The sequence below is a fragment of the Ciconia boyciana genome, chromosome 3 (genome assembly GCF_034638445.1).
Source record: "Ciconia boyciana chromosome 3, ASM3463844v1, whole genome shotgun sequence".
Taxonomy (NCBI): domain Eukaryota; kingdom Metazoa; phylum Chordata; class Aves; order Ciconiiformes; family Ciconiidae; genus Ciconia; species Ciconia boyciana.
Window position 1 is genome coordinate 41,800,667 of NC_132936.1, and position 21,250 is coordinate 41,821,916.

Below are 21,250 nucleotides of genomic sequence, written 5' to 3' on the forward strand. Positions count from 1 at the left end.
ATTAGCTCGTTTTGATGGCAAATACACGCGTGAGCAAGGCGCGTGTTAAGTCAGCAGCAGAACACAGGGGTGAGAAGCATGAAGGCGCACCGGGACGGCCGCCCAGCCGCGTAGCGCAGGCTACGAGAGCTCCCGGGGCGGACGCCCGCGGAACCCCTGCTGGCGGCACCGGCAGGGCGGGGGACGCCCCCTGGGCGCGCCGGGACGGGTAGTTCTGGCCGGGCGCCGCCTGCAGGCCGTGCTGGGGCGGCGAACTACGCTTCCCAGCGTGCCCCGCGGCGCCGCGGAGGCGATAAAAGGGGGCGGGGCGGCGGCGCGGGGCTCACAGGCACCGGTGGGCAGGTGCGGGCGGTCGGCGGCGGAGGGCCGCCGCTGCGGCGGCGGGTGCTTCTCGGCCCGCCCCGCCGCTGCCTCATGAGGCCGCAGGACCCGCCGCAGGGCGGCCCCGCCGCCGTGGCCGGCGCCGCGCTGCCGGCGCTGGAGACGCTGAAGCAGCGGGCGTGCGAGAGCGTGGAGCTGAACGCGGCGCGGCTGGGCGCGCTGAGCCGCGACATCTGGAGCCGGCCCGAGCTGGCCTACGAGGAGCGCCAGGCGCACGACACCATGACCCGCTTCTTCTCCAGCGGGGAGCTGTCGGGCGCCGCCTGGGCCGTGCAGCCGCGCTACAAGCTGGGCACGGCCTTCCGCGCCGAGTGGGGCACGGCCGCCCCGCAGGGCCCGCGCCCGCTCCGCGTCGCCTTCCTCTGCGAGTACGACGCTTTGCCCGGCATCGGCCACGCCTGCGGGCACAACCTCATCGCCGAGGTGGGAGCCGCCGCCGCGCTGGGGCTGAAGGCCGCCCTGGAGAGCCTGCCGCAGCCGGCGCCCGTCGCCGTCCAGGTGAGGGCCCGCCCGAGGGCGGAGGCCGTGGCCCCGGCCCCTGTGGACCGGTCGGCCCCTGAGTCTCTGCCTTTGTGCTGCAGGTCACGGTGCTGGGGACGCCAGCGGAAGAACAAGGAGGAGGCAAAATAGACCTGATAAACGCTGGAGCGTTTGACGGCCTGGATGTGGTTTTTATGGCACACCCCTCGCAAGAAAACGCAGCTTACCTGCCCGATGTGGCCGAGCACGAGTGAGTGAGCAGGTTCCGGTGGAAAGGGTTGGCTTGTTGTTACCTTCTTCTCCCCTCCCCTTGAGTATTGAGCATGAACAGAGCAAAGTAGAGGAATTGCTTTGGAAGGGGCTGAACTTGGGGCCGGGGACCTTGCAGGTGCCCTTCAGACCAAGTATTTGCAGCCGGCTAAGGAGCCAGGTCACTGTTCTGGACACTGAGCCGTTCTTCCAAGGTGCGGCGTTCAGCCTAGTGTTAGAGATCCCTGACTGCTCTGAGATAATCTTGCACGTGTCCTCAAAATCCATTCTTCTGATGTTTCTAGGTATTTCTTTTTATACATGGCTGTGATTATTTATATATGTAAAAAGTTTAATTTAAAAAACACCTGTTCTTTAAATTTTAGAACATGCAAGTGGAGGGAGTCTCATTCATTGTTTTCCTGGGCACCAGCTCATGTAGTCCTCTCTAAGCATTTTATTTTAATCAGTTTTGAAGGTGTTGCAGGTTTTCTTTACTACTTTTGAAAGCCAGCCAGCTGAGCCTGACTGCTGTTTGGATCCGTGTTAACTTCCAGCCTAAATTTAATCATGGCCATTTTATACCTATTAACTCACACATCAACTTTTTTTAATTCAAAGTAGTTATTGGCTTTCCTTCATGTTTACCCCCAATATATATCTATAGACAGCAGTCATACTCTCACTCAGCTTTTTTTTTTGCCAGCTAGCCATATAACTCTTCAGAAATTATGCCTTGTCTTCTTAGGTTATCCTAAGAAGGATAGCCCTACTGTTCAGTGTCAGCACTTGTTTGTTTGTACTTGGAGTGACTTGACTTGCCTTGAAGTGCTCCTTGCTGGATGTGCATAACCAGAATTGTACACAGTACATCAGGTGGAATTTCCTTAGACCTTACTCAGCTGATACTGGGACTGTAGTGTCTCCTGATGATTTTAGAGACAGCTGGCATGTTTGGGACTGTTTCTTCAGTCATTTTCAAGCAATCAGCTCTTAGACAAATGTTTAGTCTGTAAGTACACGATCTTTTAAAATATTTTTGAGTTTCTTTCTGTTCTTTCTCCACCAGTCTTTGAGGCCATGCTGTTCTTCCTTTGATATTATAAACCTCTTCTGTTTTCATAGTGTCCCACCAGTAGTCTAACAGCAGGTTTTGTTATTAAATTTTGTGCCACGGTTACTAATGAGTCCTGACCCCAAGGTCTTATCTTGTAGAGACTCCACTAGTAACCTCCCTCCAGTGCAACAATTTTTTCTAAGTATTACATTTGGCTGTCTGACTAAATTCTGTAATATTTAAATAACTGGTTTTCCAACCATTTCTGGCTTGATGTACTGAGAGCTGTTTTCATCTTGGTTGTGCTACCTTTCAGCTCCTATGTGCTTGATTTTATTGGCTATTTTGCTTTTGCCAGTGCTGTTCTGGTGGATAATTTGCTTCTGTTACTGCTAAGTTTTATAGCAAAACAGACAAGGTTAGCAACACCTAGTCTTCCCTACCTAGCTAGCTCTCTGCTATATTCCATCATTGTATTTCTAAAGAGTCTTAACTGGTTATTGTAATCTCCTTCAAGACTTAGCTTGGCTTATGGTTGCTGTACCTTAAGACTATAATCTTCAAGATGCAATTTTTTATGAATAGTTTTGTCTTTCTGTTCATTTCAACTCTTGCAATAGCCTTTTGAGCTTGATACTTTAAGATTTGGAAGTCTCCCTTAAGAGGTGGTGGTCTGCCATAGGATGCAAGTCCTAGATAGCCTTTAAACCTTGAATATGGAGGAGGCATGGAATTGAAGCGCTGAGTAAAACAGCTTAATACCTCCAAAAGCTTGAAATACTCAGCTTATGTAATGATTTATTTAATTATGAGATTCCAAAGGTACAAAGGCCGTTTTGATGACTTGTAATTGATCTTTTGGTTGTTTCCAAGGAATTTAAGGACTGGTGCAATTGCTAGTATTACTACATCTGCAAACTCCGAAGCTGGCTTGTGCCTGAAGTAAAATTAACATACTGGGATAACTGTGGTGAATACATGCCAAAATTTGCTGATTCTTACTAACTTATCCTTCACCTAATCAGCCTATTTATTGTTGGTCAAACAGGATCCACATTCTTCTGCTAATACCTTTAAACTGGCTTACGGTTTTGTTGTTTACCAAAATCTGGTTATTTTTCTGAGAGTATGTGACACTTGTGTAGCAACAGAAGTACAAGAAAAGGAATGTTGAAATAACGTTTTTTTAAGAAGCATATGTTTTGGGAGGAGGGGGGAAGATTGCAACATGACTTTCCGCTTTACTTTGCCTTCTCTCCATTTTTTGGAGAATATGTAGGGGTCTGTCCTGCCTTCTTTGAGTTGATTTGAGGGGTTGCAGTCTAATACTTGGGATGTTAATGGGTAAGTTTTGTTATCTTGATTTCATAATGATAATAAATTTTAAATAAAACTCATACTTTACAGAATGGCATGTGTGGTTGTCTTGGAGGATGAGGGAGGATGGAAAAGGGCATACTTAATTTGGATTGCAGGCAGTAGCAGGAGACATTTTCTGCTGCAACAGTACACTCCATTGTGTCCATCTTTGCTATCCAGTATTTAAGTTCTGGTGTTAACTTAGAGCTGTGGCATGGTTCAGAGAATGAGGGGTCAGCTCAGGATAAGTGACTAAGTTGGCATCTGTGCAAGACAGAGGGACAAGCAAGTTAGGCTGGTCATAGCTGGGTAAGAGACAGGTTGTGTGTCTTGGGGGGAACACTTCGAGCTTGAGGATGGTTTTTTATGTAAAGGTCTGGGTATTGAGTATGAACAGATTTAGTTAAAATCTCTAGTATTGGTAAAAAAACTAATACTTGTGTATTTGATAAGTAGTAATACCTTATGTAGTTGTCATTATTTAATATTTGCCTTGCATGTAAAGTGTTTTCATGTAACTTGAAATACTAAATTATTTTGTAAGGCTAATATAAATGGTCCTCATAAGATGAAGCCAAGCATGAATTCTTACTGGATGTGTTTAGGTGCTGCAGTATTTTATGACTTCTATGAAGCTGGAGGATAACCTTTGCACTAGATTTCTTCCTTGTTGCAAGGCTTTCTACCAGCATTTTTGAGGTGTGCAGGGAAAGAACATCCTTGCTGTAGCATGGTAATGTATATTTTATACTAGGCTATGCCTTTACTGCACTTTTAAAACTTGACTTTTCCTGTTTAGACATGGCTTGTATGTGATCTTAGTAATGTGCTTTTGCTGTCTTATATACCATACACATTTTACTGAAGTTTGACAAGAATTAGGACAATCAACTTCTAATTTTGAATCAAAGAAAAGGGTTTGTTATCTTCTGAGAAGCATGTTGGTAACTTAAGTTTCAGAACAGTCAGGAGGTATAAAAGTGTTGGAGACATTTAATTAGTATGTGAAGCCTGTACTTCCCAGGAAAAGGCCGTATAGCGGTATGTTACCGGTAGCTCTTTTGCCTGATTGGCTCTTGATATTGTTCCATTTCATTGGTTTTCTAGAAATCTTTCAGCATCTTCCTGCACTCAAAGATAGTTCAACTTTGCAACAGTGTAGTGCCAGGTAAATCATTTGATGTTCTGCTGCACAAAACTTATAACAAATATTTGTGTGAACAAAAGGAACTTTATGTTTTAGAGGTTTTTTCAGTGAATGAAAAACAAATAAGCAATGCCTTTTATTTCCTAGTGTGACTGTGAAATACTATGGAAAAGCTTCTCATGCTGCTGCTTATCCTTGGGAAGGAGTTAATGCATTAGATGCTGCTGTTCTTGCATACAACAATCTGTCTGTTTTAAGACAGCAAATGAAACCGACCTGGAGAGTTCATGGTGAGATCTTCGTTAAATCTAATGTCCAGCAAGTAAGAGTTTAGGCTGTTGAAATACTAACTTACAAAATCCCACAATTTAAACTGCATTATTGCACTAAATTAGTATAGTCACTTCAAATATTACAAAATAGCACCATTTCATTTAAATAGTTTGTCTGTAATCTTTAAAATCATGTCAGTGTCCAGAACTAACTTCTGAAAATAGGCTTGTGGATCAGATTCAAAAGAGGACACCAGTACCTAGTTAGAGGCTAGACAAACTTTAAGTCTTTGCACTTGAAGCTGCAGTTCAGAAAGGAAAAAAAAGCACTATTTTGGTACATGGCCTTGAATTCCTTAAAGTTAATGTACATGTTTTTGCAAAGGTGTAACATTAAATGCTTCTGAAAAATGAAGTATTACTTACTGCATGATTTTTGTAGTAGACATTTCATTAATTAGATGGCATTTATATTGACATTTATGGAAAGGCATAGTCGTCTAAAGTGACTGAAGTTTATTTGCTGAAGTACGAAAAACAAGTGATGGCAGAAGCCTATAGTTCTGGTTAGTAGCCCAATAAACTAGATGTGCACTGGATTCTAATATTTAATATCTAAGTAGACCTTGAAGTAGAAAGGTCATTTTGCAATAAGACGTGTTAACCGTTAAGCTTGACTTATACTCCTTCAACATCATGCATTTCTTTTTGTACAGTGAGAAAGTTTCAGAAGTTGAGATAGAAGCTGCCCTTTAGCTATAAACCCAGGTTTCCCTTATTACACCCAACACAACTTTTTCCAATTTGAAATTAAGAAAGTCTGCCATTTCTACAGGACTTAGGAATGTAGAACTGTTTACTTGGAAAACTTGTTATGAGCTTAAAACACTTCCAGAAGCTCTGAGCTAATGATTATTATATGCCTTGGCTGCTTGTGCTGTATAATATATGTGTGTATTTCTCTCCAGGATATCTGGCTGAAGTCTGGAAGCCCTAACCCTTTTGACTGTAGATGAAGATGTTTGCAGTTCTGCTGTGCAGCATACCCAAATGAATTTCAGACAGCAGGCATAGCCTTAGCTCTCTATCCTATTGCCCTGTAGGAAATAGGACACTTATGAGTTTTGGTGTCTGAAACTCATGTGTTGCAGGTTTAAGATTGGAGGTGCCTAAGTCTTCTATTGGATCTAAACCTAAAACCCTAAATACTGCTTTCTTCGTAGTTTCTAAAGGCTACATAGATAATATGGGCAAAAAACTAAGATCTTAAACAAGCCTCCTAGAGAGAACACTTCCCAAACCACAGCAAAACTTAAATTACTGTGTTGATACAACTGTTGTCATAAACCTGGTTTTCAAACTGGAAATATTTAAAATACCTTTGGGAAAGTATAAGCAGCCAGAATGAGATTTAATTTTAGGAATGCTTTCTTTACAACAGTATGTTGGAAGTCTTGTGTTGCAGGCTTGCAGTTACAGCCGTGGCTGACATAAGTGATCCTAAAAATCTTAGTGTTAACACACTAAGAACTGAAATAGCTTCCATTACTCAAAGTCTAGAATTTCTAAGAAATGTTTTATGTACTTGAACAATGTTGGCTTGAGTTTGTCTAATATTTCATAAGTTTCTTTCCTCCCTGCTTATGAGTAGAGTTAAATGTTGCCCCCTTGAAAAATAGAAATCTAGGTTTGTTCTGTTCAAGAAATTGTATTAAACAGGCTGAAAAAGTCCATCTAGAAGCAGGGCAAACTAGGTGCTATTAGTAGTGTGCCGACAGCCTACTTTGAAGCTAGATCTGCTGTCCAGTCCATATTAAAGTTGCTTTGAAATTTAAGTGTAGATGTGGTCTTAGACTCTATCCAGTTCCATTTACAAATGTGTTGGAAGACAAATGAAAGCTCATTAAGCTACTTGTTTTGAGCAAACATGTTATGATGTGTGTCATGCAAATTTGCATGATTGCTTACTTGCTGATTTGTTGGTTCCTTTTCTGTGATGTCTGTACCTTTTGTTATGGACTAGTACTGATAGTGGTTTAATTTGGCACTCTGTTTACTTTGATTGTATTTGAGACTGGAAAGGTTTTACTTGAGGGGGGAGTTTATAGTCTTTAAGTTTTCTGCACCAAAGGTAAAGATTTGTTGCCTCTTTGCATCCTGATAGTGCTATCTCTTCAGGCTTCAGTGACACTTCAGTAACTTTGTGCAGTATTTCTATTTAAGGTAGATAGTTTCTCAGGTTCTACAGAAAACAAATCTTATTCCACATATATAAATTGAGGATAGGAGGCAAGGGAAACAAGCAGCCTGTTGAAAGCAATGAGCTGTTAATGTATTGAAATCTAATGTAGAATTTAAGTCTACAATGTGTTTTTGTTGAAACGTCTAAATATTATGGTCTTTTATGGTAATGCCTCTGATGCTGTAATTGAAAACTATGTAGTTGCCACACTTTTCCTTGAGGGAACACTTTCAACTCAAACTTCACTCTTGAATAAAACTGTACATATAATATACACCCCAATATTTCTGAAGAATTAGTATGAGGAATCTAATGAACTTCCTGTGCACTGCAACACACATGTTACTCCAGTATTGCTGAGAAATGCAACTTACTCAGTTTCTCTCCAAGCTGGCAAAATAACTTGGAAACATTCTAGTTGAGGAAGCCTTTAAAAGTTGGAATCCAAGGTAGCCTTTATACCAAAATCTTTTCTTTTTCAATGTGAGCTAGATTGCTTTATGACTTTGATGCATTGAATTTCAGGGGATTAATTACAAATGCTAGTTTGGCTTGTCTTTAGGTTTATAGCAAATAACCAAAGAATGCAATGAAATTGTGCTGAAAAACATCTACACATTCCACTTAATCTGATGTGATGAAGAAACTTTGTCCACATACTGTATTTTTGACATTCTTTATATATTTCATGCTCAGTTGATGTTTTTTGGTTTTTTGTTTATATATATTTAGTTCTTGAGCAAGGAGTTTCATGACAGGGCTGAAGATCAAGCATTTGTATTTAACACTGGTAACATGACTTTTCCCTTTCTGCAGGTGTAATAAAAAATGGTGGTGTGAAACCTAACATCATTCCTTCTTACACTGAGCTAGAGTTTTACTTGCGTGCACCTTCAATGAAAGATCTTTCTCTTCTGACAGAGAAGGTTGAGAACTGCTTCAAATCTGCCGCACTGGCCACAGGATGCAAAGTAAGACTGTATTCATAGTCATGTGTTTCTATTATGCTGGAGATAAGGTAGGCCAGAATAGGAAATTGAGGCTTACAGCATTTGTCTGCATGATGTTTAGCTGAAAAAAATCAAAATGTCAATGATACTATTTGCTATTCTGTTGCTTTGTGTTCTGAGAGAAAGCTTTGTTTTATAAATAGAATGCCACAGAATCATAGAATAATCTAGGTTGGGAGAGACCTCCAGAGGTCATCTAGTCTAACCCTCTGTTCAGAGCAGGACTAGTTAGAGCAGATCGCTCAGTGCCATGTGGACTTCTGAGTATCTCGAAGGCTGAAATTCTGCAGCCTCTCTCAATAGTGCTCTACCCACCTCATGGTGAACAAGGGGTTTTCTGCTGTTTATACTGTAATGACTGAGCACTGGAACAGGTTGCCTGGAGAGATTATGGTGTTTCCATCCTTGGGGATACTCAAAGGCTGCATTGATTGCTCCTGGGCAGCAAGCTCCAGGTGACCCTGCTTGAGCAGGGGAGTTGGAGATGACCTCCAGAGCTGCTTTCCAACTTCAACCAACTTCTGTGATTCTGTTGTATCTAATAGGAATTTCCTTTGTTGCTTCTCGTCTTATCACTGGGCATCTCTGAGAAGTCAGGTTCTGTCTTCTCTCTACCCTCCTCATCTGGTAGCTGTAGACAGCTTAACCTTCTTTTCTGAAGGCTCAACAAAGCAAGTTCTTTCAGCCTTACCTTGTATGTGATGTTCTCCAGTACCCTAATTGTCTTGGTGGCCTTCCCCTGGACTTGCTCCAGTCTTGAGTTCAGGAGCACAAAACTGAACACAATACACCAGATATGGTCTCACAGGAGCTGTCTGCATCAGTAATAAAGATATTAAAACAGTAAGGCACCCGTATTGATTGCAGGTGGATTCTACAAGTAACAGGCAGCAATTTGGATTTTTGTGCCACTGATCATAACCCTTTGAGCCTGAATGTCTTCTGTGTCCACTGAGCCAGACCTGTCATCATGAAAAGTTAAGCTTGGTCATGCACTATCTGCTCTTCTGTGAATCTATGCTGGATAGTCACAATTGCCTTGATTCATGTGCCTGGACATGGGTCTTAGGAGGATTTATTTGCTCTATAATCCCCCAGGAGCTTGACGATAGGATGGTCTGACCAGTCTGTAATTTCCAAGATCTTCCTCCTGGCCCTTCAAGATGTATGTGACCTTTAGCTCTTCTTCAGTGAGCTGGAGCATCCCTTGATTTCCTTTGCCCTATTAAACAGCAGGCTCATGTAGCAACCAAATGTGAAAAACTGAGTGATTTTTCAGTTAGCATTCTTCTCTTTTTTTTTTGCTTTTAGTAAGTGGAAGTCTCTCTCCTGTAGCTGCTTCCAGCAATATGATTGCCTTGCAATGTATTGCTAAGATAGGTGGTTCTACCTGCTCTGTAGTTACAGGTTGATGGCTAATACAGCTGTGAAAAGAAGGTCTGTGCTCATCAGAACAAATAGGTATAGTGTATATGAATGTGAGATAGTGAGTTTTAAGGTCTGTTTGAGCCATTAGATGCTGTTTTCCTAGTATGGCCCCTCCACTCTAACTAGAAAAGGATTTCAGAAGGTTTACTTTATGCAGAATGAAAGTTAAGATCTCTTTTGAAACTTGACATTGGTATGTTTTTTACATTTGTTTTCAGACTTCTTGCCTGTGTGAAGTCATTTCATGACTGGGGCTGTAGTTATTGGAAGTGTTCTAAACAAAAATAGTAAAATAGAATTTGGTGAAATACTGAATTGATTTATGTGTAGTTTAATAGTACCTGCAGTGGAAATCATTAGAAGCAGTTACAGGAAATATTTGCTTACTGGTTTTGGAGATGCTTTCTGTGAAATCCATGCTTCTGGAATTTGGCTGTCTAGTGGAAACTTGACAGAACACCGGCTGTGTTTTGATCAAGGCTAATATTTGTCAGAATGTTACATTTTTGAAAGAAACTTAGCACTTACATCTGTTTTGACATGGGCTTGAAATATGGATATGTGTTTATCTTTTCCAGGCTTTAAATTGTTTACATTAAACTGGCTTAGGTTGATGAAAAATTTCTAATCATTTGGAGGTTTTTTGTTTAGGTGGAAATAAATGGTGGTAGAAATGATTACTACAATGTGCTTCCAAATAAGAGCCTGCAGAAAGTTTACAAGGAGAATGGAAAGAAGCTTGGAATGGAGTTTATATCAGAAGACTGCATCTTGAATGGTTTGTCAGGTAACTCAATCTGGGGTTTTTTGTTATGACTTAAGCTTAGATCAACTCTTAAGTGTATAAAGTAATGGGATAGAGGTAGGTTAAACATAGTTTGGTCAGAAGAAAAAAGCCAAATTAGAAAATGGAAGCTCTGTAAAAGGATCGTATCTCTGGCCTGTGTTTCTGTATTTGTTTTAGAAGCTGAGAAATTTTCCCACAGGTATGGAAAGCAGTAATCATTTTCTGATAATATTTCTGAAAATATTTCAAGAAAGAAACACTTTGGGGGAAGGGATGGAAGGATGGAAAGATAAGAACTGTCTTACTGACAACATGAGGATGTGGAATGAATTGTGGCTCATTCTGTTGCTTTGAATTACAGAATCCTGGTTTATGCTATGAATGAAGATGAGATTTAGTTTTAAGGAACCTTGTTTAACAATATTTTCCAAGCTTACATATAAACAAATGTACTAGCATCTAATATTTTAGAGGGAGTTTTTGAAGAGATTTTTAAGTGGAAGTTTAAGCATCTCAGTAACCCTAATTTAAACCTCTTTCAATTAACAGGTAATTCTGTGCCCCTAATTTTAGTTCACAAGTTCAACAGATTAGTTTTCTGAAGGGAGCCATTCAAGTAGGTGTTCACTTCTGGGTCTTGACTATGTCTCAAACTATTTCACTTGGTCTCTCAGAGGTACAGTAATAGGAGTGTGAATTCTTGAATGCTGAGGTGGGTTTCTCATTACCCTTAACAGGTTTTTTTCCAGAATCTTCCTACAAGAGCTCTGTTCAAGTCTTATAACTGCTGCTGATACTTTATAGCCTTCACTACTGATCATAACTGTATATATAAATGTTTTTACTCCACTCGTTACAGGTTTTTCTCTTTGGTTAGAAGGAAAAGATTGTTTTCAGTTAGTTTGATTGTAGTATTAATCTTCTCTATATTAAATGCAGCTTATCTTTGGATAGTTGAGATCTTGGTGTTTGGGGATAGAGTTCTCAACTTTTGTGTGGGGGAGACAGCATATCTAATGGTATTCTGGTTGTTTTTCTCTTATTTCCTACTTCTCTTCCAAATTAAGACAACACTAGCATCTTTTCTCCAATTGGTTCATTGTCTTGGGTTTAAAAACAAATTATAACTAAAGGCAGATTTATTTTTTTCTTTATTCAGTGTGGTACAAGTGAGGCTTACTATTTTGCTCATTTAGCCTGAGAAAGGTGCTGAGGAACCTTATTTAGCATGTTTACTGTCGTGAAACTTTCTGGAGCTTGGCGTTGCTTCCCTCAAACCATTGTATTAAGGGTGAAGATCATGAATACTGGTGATGGTGCTGGTTCAGAGGACTTTGAATGAACTTAGTACAGACACCTAATTGTAATAGTGGTTTCCTATGTAAGTTACATGATATGCTAAATGTTAAACATTAACTTGCTTAAACTGAAACTCTCCATATGTCTGTCCTGTCCTTAAATTGCTTGTCGAATGTCACAATGTGCTTGAGCAATTACATTTTTATTGCACGCTGCAGTAGGCCTTACTGAATTTTCTTTCTACAGCTGCTTCTCTGAATTTTTGCAGTGGGGATTCATGAGTGATAACAAAGCACAGTCTCCAGAGACATAGGAGTGGAATTCTGTGTGCTACCCTTTTTGGGAGGGGTTGAGTGTTTTGTCTCATCTTTTTCAAGACCTCTATTTCTGTTTAGTTTTCATATGGTTTTCAATGTTTTCTTTTAGGATATCAGTTTCTTCTGTTGAAAGGGAAGGAAGATAGCTCAGTTGCTTCTCCATGTCTGTGCAGCAGAAAAGTCGTTAACAGATGAGCATACTCGCTGCCACCTCTACATGGGTATTAGTATCGGTCTGCTTACAGGTATCGCTCTAGGCAGCTAAGCATTATGAAGAATTCCTTTAGTCCATCAAATCATACTACCTTGTATGTGCCTTGTGCACGCTCCACTCATTTGGCACACAGCCAGGATGATGTGAAATAATGTGAATCTGAGTTAGCTTTGACCAGGTGCCGTGACCACCTCCTGCTGGTAGGGTAGCTCTGCTACAGGGTATTGATAACCTTCCAAAGCAGATGGCTTAGTTTAGCATGCCTTAGTTGGGGCACCCATGCTTATGATAACTTACTCTGATATTTTTAGCATTCGTGGGGTTCATTGGCTTCCTGTGCACAAGACTGATATAAATAATCATAAGGAGCCAGTATGTTCTGAAAATACCACTTTTGAAGCTTGGGGCTATACATAAATGCTTCCTGGAATATTTTGCATTTTTCCCTCCATTCATGTTTGTGGTAATACTGGCTTCCATTACGTGCTCAGTGACTTGAAGAGGCCTCAGTATCAGCTTCAGGATATTTTTTGAGGGGCTGGAGCTCCTGTACATTTCTGTTGAAGATAGTGCACAAGTCTGTATATTGCATTGATAACTGTGCAATTATTTATGCTTCTAGAAGGAAACCTGATCTGTCCATCTCTATGAAGCATGCAGTTCCAGATGTTTGTATGGAAACTATTGGAACACTTGATGTTTTAAACATGTTGCTAGGTATGATAGAGGGGAAGATTTTTATGCTTCTGGAAGGAAAGCTGATCTGTACATCTCTAGCAAGCATACAGTTACAGATGTTTGTATGGAAGCTATTGGAATGCCTGATGTTTAAACATGCTACTAGGTATGAAAGAGGGGAAGATTTGACTGTCACATTTTTATTAAAAGCTGCCTGGATTTTGGCTTGGTAAGCCTTCCATCTTACTAGAAAATGACAAATTTAAATCCCTTGCATTCAGCAAAAATAACTTGTAAACTGGTAGTAGACTGGATATGGATATAATTGTAAGTGGAGTTACATGACTGAGAGCTAGGATGCACTGAAATTGCTAATGCTTCATTTTCTGGGTGAGAGCAGGGAAAAAGGCCAACACAGTCTTTCCAGCAGCTTGTGTATTAGGACTTAGTAAGGCAAGTCTAGAATTCTTGGTTTAGTCTGGAGTAGGCTGAACTTCTAGTCTTCTGCTTTGTCTCTCCAGACTGACCAAAGAATGGATCAATAGTGTAGACTACTGAAAATTAAAATAACTTGTTGCTCTGCCAAGAGTTGGATTTTCTTCAAATGCATACTGAATTTATGGGAAATAATCATTTTTTTGGACAAGTCTTGCTGCTTCTGTTTGTCTATAGGCAGAGCAAATAGCAAGCTAGTCTTGTCCTCTTTGATCACATAATGTAGGCTCTGTGGACTCATTTGTAATAACTGTATTCTTCCAAGTAAAACCTATATTCTTCAGTCATTTCATTACTAAGTCTTAAGGCATTAGCAATATCTTATCTCCATAAAGTATCATGATATGGAGGCTACCTGATGTGTTACAAATAATTTTAAATCTTTGGAACAGCCATCTTATATACCATTGCGAAGGGAAAAAATTCTTACAGCTCTGGCCTGAAAGAAGTTAATTGAGGTCTTAGTTGGTCATCCCTCTTTTTCCCTGCTACAGAACAATGCTTTCTCTGGTATCTGAATTTCACAATAATTGGCATGTTGATTTCTCCAGCTTCTAAATGTCATTTTAACAAATACTGAGTGGATTGCTTGTTTGGGTTAAAAAAAAAAGGGCAGTCAGGAAGTAGTTGCAGACTCTTGGATCATTTACTGTGAAGGATCTACTACTTCTGGATGGTATCATTAAATAAGGCAGTACTTTGAGATAGGTACTATCACTAGTTAACATACTGAAAGTGGTATCCAGGCATGAAAGAATCATCATTAAAATCTGGAACATTGTTTTTTATGTCTACAAAGCACTAGTGTTTTGTCTGGAGTTTAGTTCTGATCTTGTTATTTCAAGAGTGCTTGTGCTGTTAAGGCTTCCATAACTGAGAATTATCAAAAAGCACAGGAAAAAAATAGTTGTCCTCAATCTGTTTTTGTTTAAAGATAGATCGTTCCTACTTCAAGAGTCCCCTACCTAATGCTGAATATTTGCATACTGGTGAAAAGTGGTAACTGTTGGGCCTGGTTCTAGAGGCTGTAGCAGGAAAATAGCTGGACTGCCTGAAACTCCAAGGTTTGCAGCTTTCATTGTTTCTGAATTGACAGCTTACTATCAGGAGATGCTTGATAAAAAATTAACAGTGAATGGAATAGGAACATGCTGGTACGTCTTCCTTGTAGTTCAGTAACTGATTATTGATCAGAAGCGCACTGGAGAGCAGCATCTGAAGATGGCTAGTTAGGAAAAACATCTTGGTGATGGGAGATTTTTGTCTGGATAATGACTCATTAGAAATGCTTTTATTTTAGTATTTGGGGCAAAGGATATTCTGTTTTAGATATGGGCTGGAGATAATATCTATCGTACATTTTCTTACAGCATTCAAAAGTCTTCAACACTTTTTAATTAAGAAAATTTCTATGCTGCTTCTAGGTTCCACGGACTTTGGAAATGTTACATTTGTAGTCCCCGGGCTTCATCCTTATTTTTATATTGGCTCTGATGCATTGAATCATACTGAGCAGTACACAGAGGCTGCAGGTCAGTGGAAGTCAAAGGTGTTAGATTTATATTTGGAACCCGTATGCATTGTAGAGACTGCTTTCTGACTCTTCACTACAGCAGATCTAGAAATTATAAATATTTCAAATTACAGAGGATTAAGGCTTTCACATGCTTCTATGGTATTCAAAGCTACTGTGTAGTAAATGTATAAGAGTAAGTACTAGATCTGAAAGTGGCTGCATGTAAATACCTGTATAGAAATGGAGTTGCTTTCTTCAGGCTTGATGGGATCTGAGCTGAAATACGGACCCTGAAACAATTTACTTAGTTAATTGTAGAGTTGCAGAAAAAAGCTGACAAAGTAGAATTTCTATTTTTGTGTTTAAAGTTAAATGTATATGGGAAGGATGACCACTCCTTGTGCTAAAAGCCTGACTTTGTATACCATCTAGAGAGAAGAAATTAGAAGTGTTATCCCTAGCAGCATATTCAGAAGAGTTTCTAAACATGAGCCGAAAGATAAAAGTAATTTTTACTTCTAAAGCACAATACTCTGGAAATGTAATAGAGATAACAGTATAAAACTCTGCATTTTCTAACAAGGAAAATGTGAATGCTCATTTCCCTGTTCAGTCTTACTTATTTACATCAGTAGCAGAAAGTTAAGTACTTTCATGTGAAAATTTGTTTTGAGGCATCAGAAAATAGACATACTTCATTCATGCAAGTAGATTTTTTTAAGAAACTGTTCTTGCAATTGAAACTTGAAGATCTTATTTTATAGAATACGCCTTATGTGGTAAGCTAGTGGTTTGTATCTAATATTAGTAATCTAACCTGACATTTCTCTTACTTTTTTTTCTGCAGGGTCACAGAATGCTCAGTTCTATGCTTTGCGCACAGCAAAAGCTTTGGCAATGACAGCACTGGATGTCATTTTCAAGCCAAGTCTACTGGAAGAAGTCAGGGAAGACTTTAGACAGGTGAAGCTAAAAGAAGAGGGACAAATAAATCCAGTAGAACCTAACAAGGAATTTGGTGTTGGCATAGGAGCATGTGCATCACACTAAACTTTATTAAACCTTTCTCAGTAGGACTGACTTAATGGAGATGCTGTATTTAAATCCCAGAAGGGGCTGGATGAACACATAGCTGAAGAAATGTTGATTTTTTTTTGGACTTTAAGAGAAGCAAATAGTATCATTGCTTTCAAAAACATGCAATTTCATCTAGCTGTAATGTTTGCTGTATTCAATATGGTGATGAATTTCAGAGAGATCTCAAATATGTTGTCTTTAAGTTGCAGTGTTGAATAAATGGTAGTGCTTAGATCCCTTGTCAGTGATTTTCTATGTATTACTAAAGTAGTATTCCTTCTAGGGGGTAATGTGGCATTTACATGGAAATTTTTGTTCTAAAATAAGCACTGTTCACTCGGTGATCATAGGTTGAATCTGATCTATGAAGCATTTCTCTCTGGCCAGTTACTTTTTCTTGGGACAAGATAGAGGCTTAAAACCTGAGCTGGAGAGAAGGGTATATGTTTGGAACCATGCCTGGTTTTGACAATAGTAGCTTCTAGCAATGGAAGAGAACTGTTTGTATGGAAGTGTGATCTGTAAAGGTTGATTGTCCTGAAATGCATTGACCTAATAAATTTTTGAGGTGTTGTGGAGAAGTCATTAATCAAAAAATTGGAAAGCAACTGAATGTTTACTTGTTTAAATGAACACGTTTAAACTATGCAGGAAAATGCATGTGCACCTTTAAGATCCACTCTAAGGCAATACAAGTGTCCACACAAGGTGTTGCACTAGCTTAACTGATCTGAAGGATGTGTATAAATTTAATTAAAGTGGTGGAAATCTTTTTCACAAAGATGCAAGCATGATACCATGAAGCAGTAAATGAAGGTAACAAATGGGTTGTGTGCACACCCCTGTAGTAAGCTCTGAGAAGCTTGCACTGAGGATTGCTTGTGCAGTAACTGGCTTCTCAAACCTGTTTGTTCCCATACCCTAAGCAGCAGATCTGTTAAGTCTTGCCAGTTGTCCTTTCTGTGTTGTGTGGTTAGTCTGTTTAATCCTTGTTATTTTGCTTCCCAGAGACATTAATGTTGCAAATTTTACCCAGGGGGTGTTCTGTCTGTCCAAACCTGTTAGGGATTTTTTAAATTCGCTTGTTAAAGGATCATGTGAATACATAGAGAAGGAACTAATCTTTTGCTCAGATACAAATTGCTGAGTCAATGGACAGACTGAGTGAAAAAGCAGCTTACTGGTTACCATTTTCCTAAGCATAGGTATTACAGTAAGCTTCTGAAAAGAAGTCAGGCAAACTATTCCCCAGGAAGTCAGAATACCCCAAATAATTTCAGAAACCTTGCTTTTAACAGCACCAGTCTCTAAATGGTAAACTCTAGAATTTTAATCAGAACTTATATTTTATTAATTTCTATATTGAATTTCTAATTTTGGAAAAAAACAGATTCCTTATCTTGGTTTAACTGTGCACTCCCTCTGCATTTGTGTGCTCTATAACACAGACCTCCAGCTGCTATTTAAGAATTCTATTGATACTTTCCCTTCTTAGGAGGAAAAGTGTGACTAGGCTGGCTTCTGTTTGTGTGTCAGGTAGACAGTGTAGATGACAGTTTTTAGGCTTTCCGATACTTCAGCCTGTGTGCTTGTAGTAATTGGACACAGAGTATCTGTTAATATATTAAATGCTCAGTGTCTTCGGGGGGGGGGGAAGAAGTAACTGTTTCTCTGTTTCTGTAAGAACTAGAGGCACAATTAAAGGGGTTTGTTTTGTATTACAAGCCAGTTATTTGAAGAGTTGAGCATGACCATAAATATTCCAGGTTACAAGATGGCCCTTCCTTACACCAGAATCCTTGCTTTCATCAGCAGACAGTTTTGACAGATGAATGCATGAAACAGATGAGAGTTGGACTCTGAGCCATAGGTACATCCAGGATCATAAGTTGGATACTAAATCCAACTGAAATTTGTTCCAAGGTTTGTCAAAGGAACTTTCTCCTTAACTTTTAATTTAAACCCTGCCTTGCCCATTCTCAGACACAATTACAATTCATTAAGTTCTACTGGGTTAACAAGCTAGCTTATGAATTTCCTTAGCATATGTGGCTTTTTATTTCCTCCTGCATGAACTGCTTAACTTCTTGCTTTGCTGTTTTTAAGATGGAGCGTTGGCATCCCAGTGATAGCAATACATGCTGTGTTGTTGTGTTCCCTACAGGCTGATGTGCATTACAGCCTTCTCTGTTCTCTTTGTCCAGACTAGCTGGCTGTTGGCTGCATCATGTCCAAGATCATATAATTAAACATTTCTGCACTAAAAGCATGTCTTAATTTTGTGGTAATCATTGCTGGAATTAAAATGAAACTGAAGTGCTGATTAAAGATGAGTTGATATCAATAAAGCAATTTAATTGTGACTGAATTTTCTTGTCCTTTGATTAATATTGGGGTGCTGCATGACTTCATTTGAATAGCATGTTTGATTTTTTTCCCCAGTTTGGTATGATTATGTAAGAGTGAGGATGTTTTAAGCTTTCCATTTCGGTCTGCCATAGTGAGCAGGTTTTTTGTGAGGGTTAATGCTTTTAAAATAAAATATTTAATGGTAGTCTTTATAATCTTAGTGCTGTTTTAACTATTAAAACATGTTAGAATTCATAGAATAATAGGAATGGTGTGTGGGAGAGCTCTCTGGAGGATCTCTGTTAGGCTAAACCTGGTCCAGCCTCCAGCTTGAAGTGGGATTATTAGCAACACTAGATCAGGTGAGCTTGGCTTCATTTGCTGAATCCTGAAGTCTCCAAGGATAGAGACTTTTCAGCTCCCCAGGCATGTTAATTCTGATTTGTGTCTCAGAACTAAAGCAGTTTGGGATTTAATGTTAGGATTTTACTATCACAATGATACTATATATGAGGAATTTCTTTCCTGAGGGAACAAAACTCACTGTGATTTTCAGTAATTTGTGCTCATAAATCATATCTAGATGAAAAAAATCTGTCATGTTTTTTAAGTTACCCTAACTGCAGTCCTCCCCAAGCTGTTTGTAATTTAAGAGTATTGGAATATTTGTCAAGAATAGTACTTTTAGCAATGAATCAAAATGTGTAGGTAATAAGCTGTAATTGCTGAAATTATTCTAAACAGTTGATAGCAAATCAAAGCTGTTTAAGGATGAGGTGTTTATGTCCAGACTTTGTGAAGAACTTAAAGCCTCTGCCAGCCTACCAAGCTACAGTATTTCCTTATTTAATACCTGTCCTAGAACTTCAGTGAAAGATATGCCTGGTTTAAAACAAACAAAAACAAATTAAAAAAACCCAAACAAACATGAAATGCAATGAATTTCTTTTCATAAAAAGATTTGAAGGAGAGAATTTGTAACCTGTGAGCTAAGCTACCTGGCATAGAAGGGTCCAGCAGCCTTTCTTCAAACAGTAAATCCTTTAAGAACACAGCTTTATGTTCTTGTGAATCCTATTTCTGTAATCGTTTAGTTTCCATTGCCTGAGTGCTCTCTACTTGATTACACTGCAGTCACAGAGAGCAAGGCTGTGTTCCTGGGAATGAGTCATAACACATTAGCTGTTGAAATAAGTCTTTGTCTAGTATTCATTAAAAGTGGTCTTCTCATAACTTTCTGACAGCATTCTTTAAAACAGATTTTTATTTAGAGGAAAGTGAAAGTATTTGGGATTAAATAATTTTAAAATAAAGAGGAAGTTGGTCTACATGATTTCCTGTTTTTCCCTAGGGTTTACTATCTCCTGTTCCTGAAAGTAGCAGCCCTCCACAGAGCCCTTGTCTGCCAGCCTGGCTGGCTGCTGTTGGCACCCACCTGTTGTTGTTTTCATTAGTGCAGTCACCTCACATCCATTCTCCAGCTGGGCAAGATTGCAGTATGGCTCTGTGCCACTGTTTTGTAACTGCCATGCAAGATTTTGGTGATTTTATGAAGGATACGAAAGTGCATCCCTCTTAAGAGTTCTTGCCCAAATTCTCTACTAAGCCAAAGTTGGGTAAGATGGCTGCTGCTTTAGCTTCCTTTAGGCACTAAAGGAAGCCAAAAGTATCTGACAAACTCATCAAGGACTGTTCTCAACCCCAACTGCATCTGAACTTCCTTATTGAAAAGTAGTGAGAAGCAAAATGCCTCAGTCCTAGGAAAGAATGGAGTCCACGTGGCTGTGGATAGTCTTCACAAACATGAGCTGTACACTGTTATGCAGTGCTATAATTTATGATTGCTCTAGAGTACCTATGCAAAGTTATCTTTTTAGCTGTTTAGTCTCAAAGATAACAGGCAAATGTAATACTGGCTCATCGCTTCTTAGCTTCTCAAGACCCCATGGAAGGATAAAAGAACACAAATGTAGTACATGTTCATCAGAATTACAGTGCTGGAGTCTTGTTGCATAACAACTGTTTGATAAGTACTTAAAATTCATCAGGAGTTGTAATTTTCTGTAGTTTTCCTGTTTATATATACTTTCAGTTCTTGGAGACCAAAACATGCTTCACACCCTGAACAACAAATTGTTCAGCTTTCATGGATTTGTTTCAGCGTCTGAATGGCCCTCACGCATTGTACTGCCAGCGAGCTAGTTGTGTCCCATTGTGGAATATGTGGTCTTGGTTGCTTTTCGTTTCTCATTGCTGCTGCTTCAGTGCTTCATCAAATACTATGCTGCCATGTGAGCAAGTGCAGGAGAGGGGAGTCCCACGGTTTCTACTTGCTCATCAGAGCTTGCAGGGATTTGGATCTGTTTTGTACCGAGAAAATCACTTGCTCAGATGTGCAACATGTAGAAAGATACATCCAATGATTTGAGTATTGTGAGAATATCCTTTTACCGGGGAAGAAGAGAGATCATTGGTCTTTCTTCATGCCTTCTCTAGCTGTTTCTGACTGAAATTTACCTTCTTGCTGCTTCACCCTATCAGTAATCATCAGCATCCTTAAAGACTATTAAAGGCTTCAGTCTCCAAAGCTCTTAATCTAGACACGCTCACAGGCAGAACTTGTGACTATCCATAATCCACACAGACCTGCCAATACACTTCAACTTCTGAAAACAGCATCATCCCAGGCTGGGCTTTGGGTTAACCTCCAAGAAATCGGTCTGAATTATATTGCAAAGTATCACCCTAAGGAAGAAGAACAAAGACTGTAACATTCACAGTCGGGTGGAAAGCTTAACGTCATCTTCTCTGTGATTTTGAGTTTGCGTGCAGGCTTCTTATCAGAGCCCTGCCTGTGAAATCCCAGGGCTCTCCAGCCCTACCAGCGTCACAG

At 39.7% G+C, this 21,250-nt stretch overlaps 1 protein-coding gene across 4 annotated transcripts; it reads left to right on the forward strand.

Moving 5' to 3' along the window:
• Nucleotides 1–231: 231 nt before the first annotated feature.
• On the forward strand, nucleotides 232–18,366 carry PM20D2 (peptidase M20 domain containing 2). Of its 4 annotated transcripts, XR_012041410.1 has the most exons (9): nucleotides 232–879; nucleotides 963–1,111; nucleotides 4,821–4,963; nucleotides 8,004–8,158; nucleotides 10,277–10,412; nucleotides 12,138–12,273; nucleotides 14,350–14,479; nucleotides 14,840–14,947; nucleotides 15,779–15,797. XR_012041410.1 is itself a non-coding variant. In XM_072855452.1 (7 exons), the coding sequence occupies exons 1-7, from the start codon at nucleotides 415–417 to the stop codon at nucleotides 15,979–15,981; spliced, it is 1,359 nt and encodes a 452-aa protein (XP_072711553.1). In that variant the 5' UTR covers nucleotides 305–414; the 3' UTR covers nucleotides 15,982–18,366. The 4 variants fall into 4 exon arrangements, 1 of the variants encoding a protein (XP_072711553.1); XR_012041409.1 differs by lacking the exon at nucleotides 14,350–14,479 and having other exon boundaries at nucleotides 15,779–15,808; XR_012041411.1 differs by lacking the exons at nucleotides 14,350–14,479; nucleotides 15,779–15,797 and adding an exon at nucleotides 12,865–12,959 and having other exon boundaries at nucleotides 14,840–14,948.
• The last annotated feature ends 2,884 nt before the right edge of the window (nucleotides 18,367–21,250 follow it).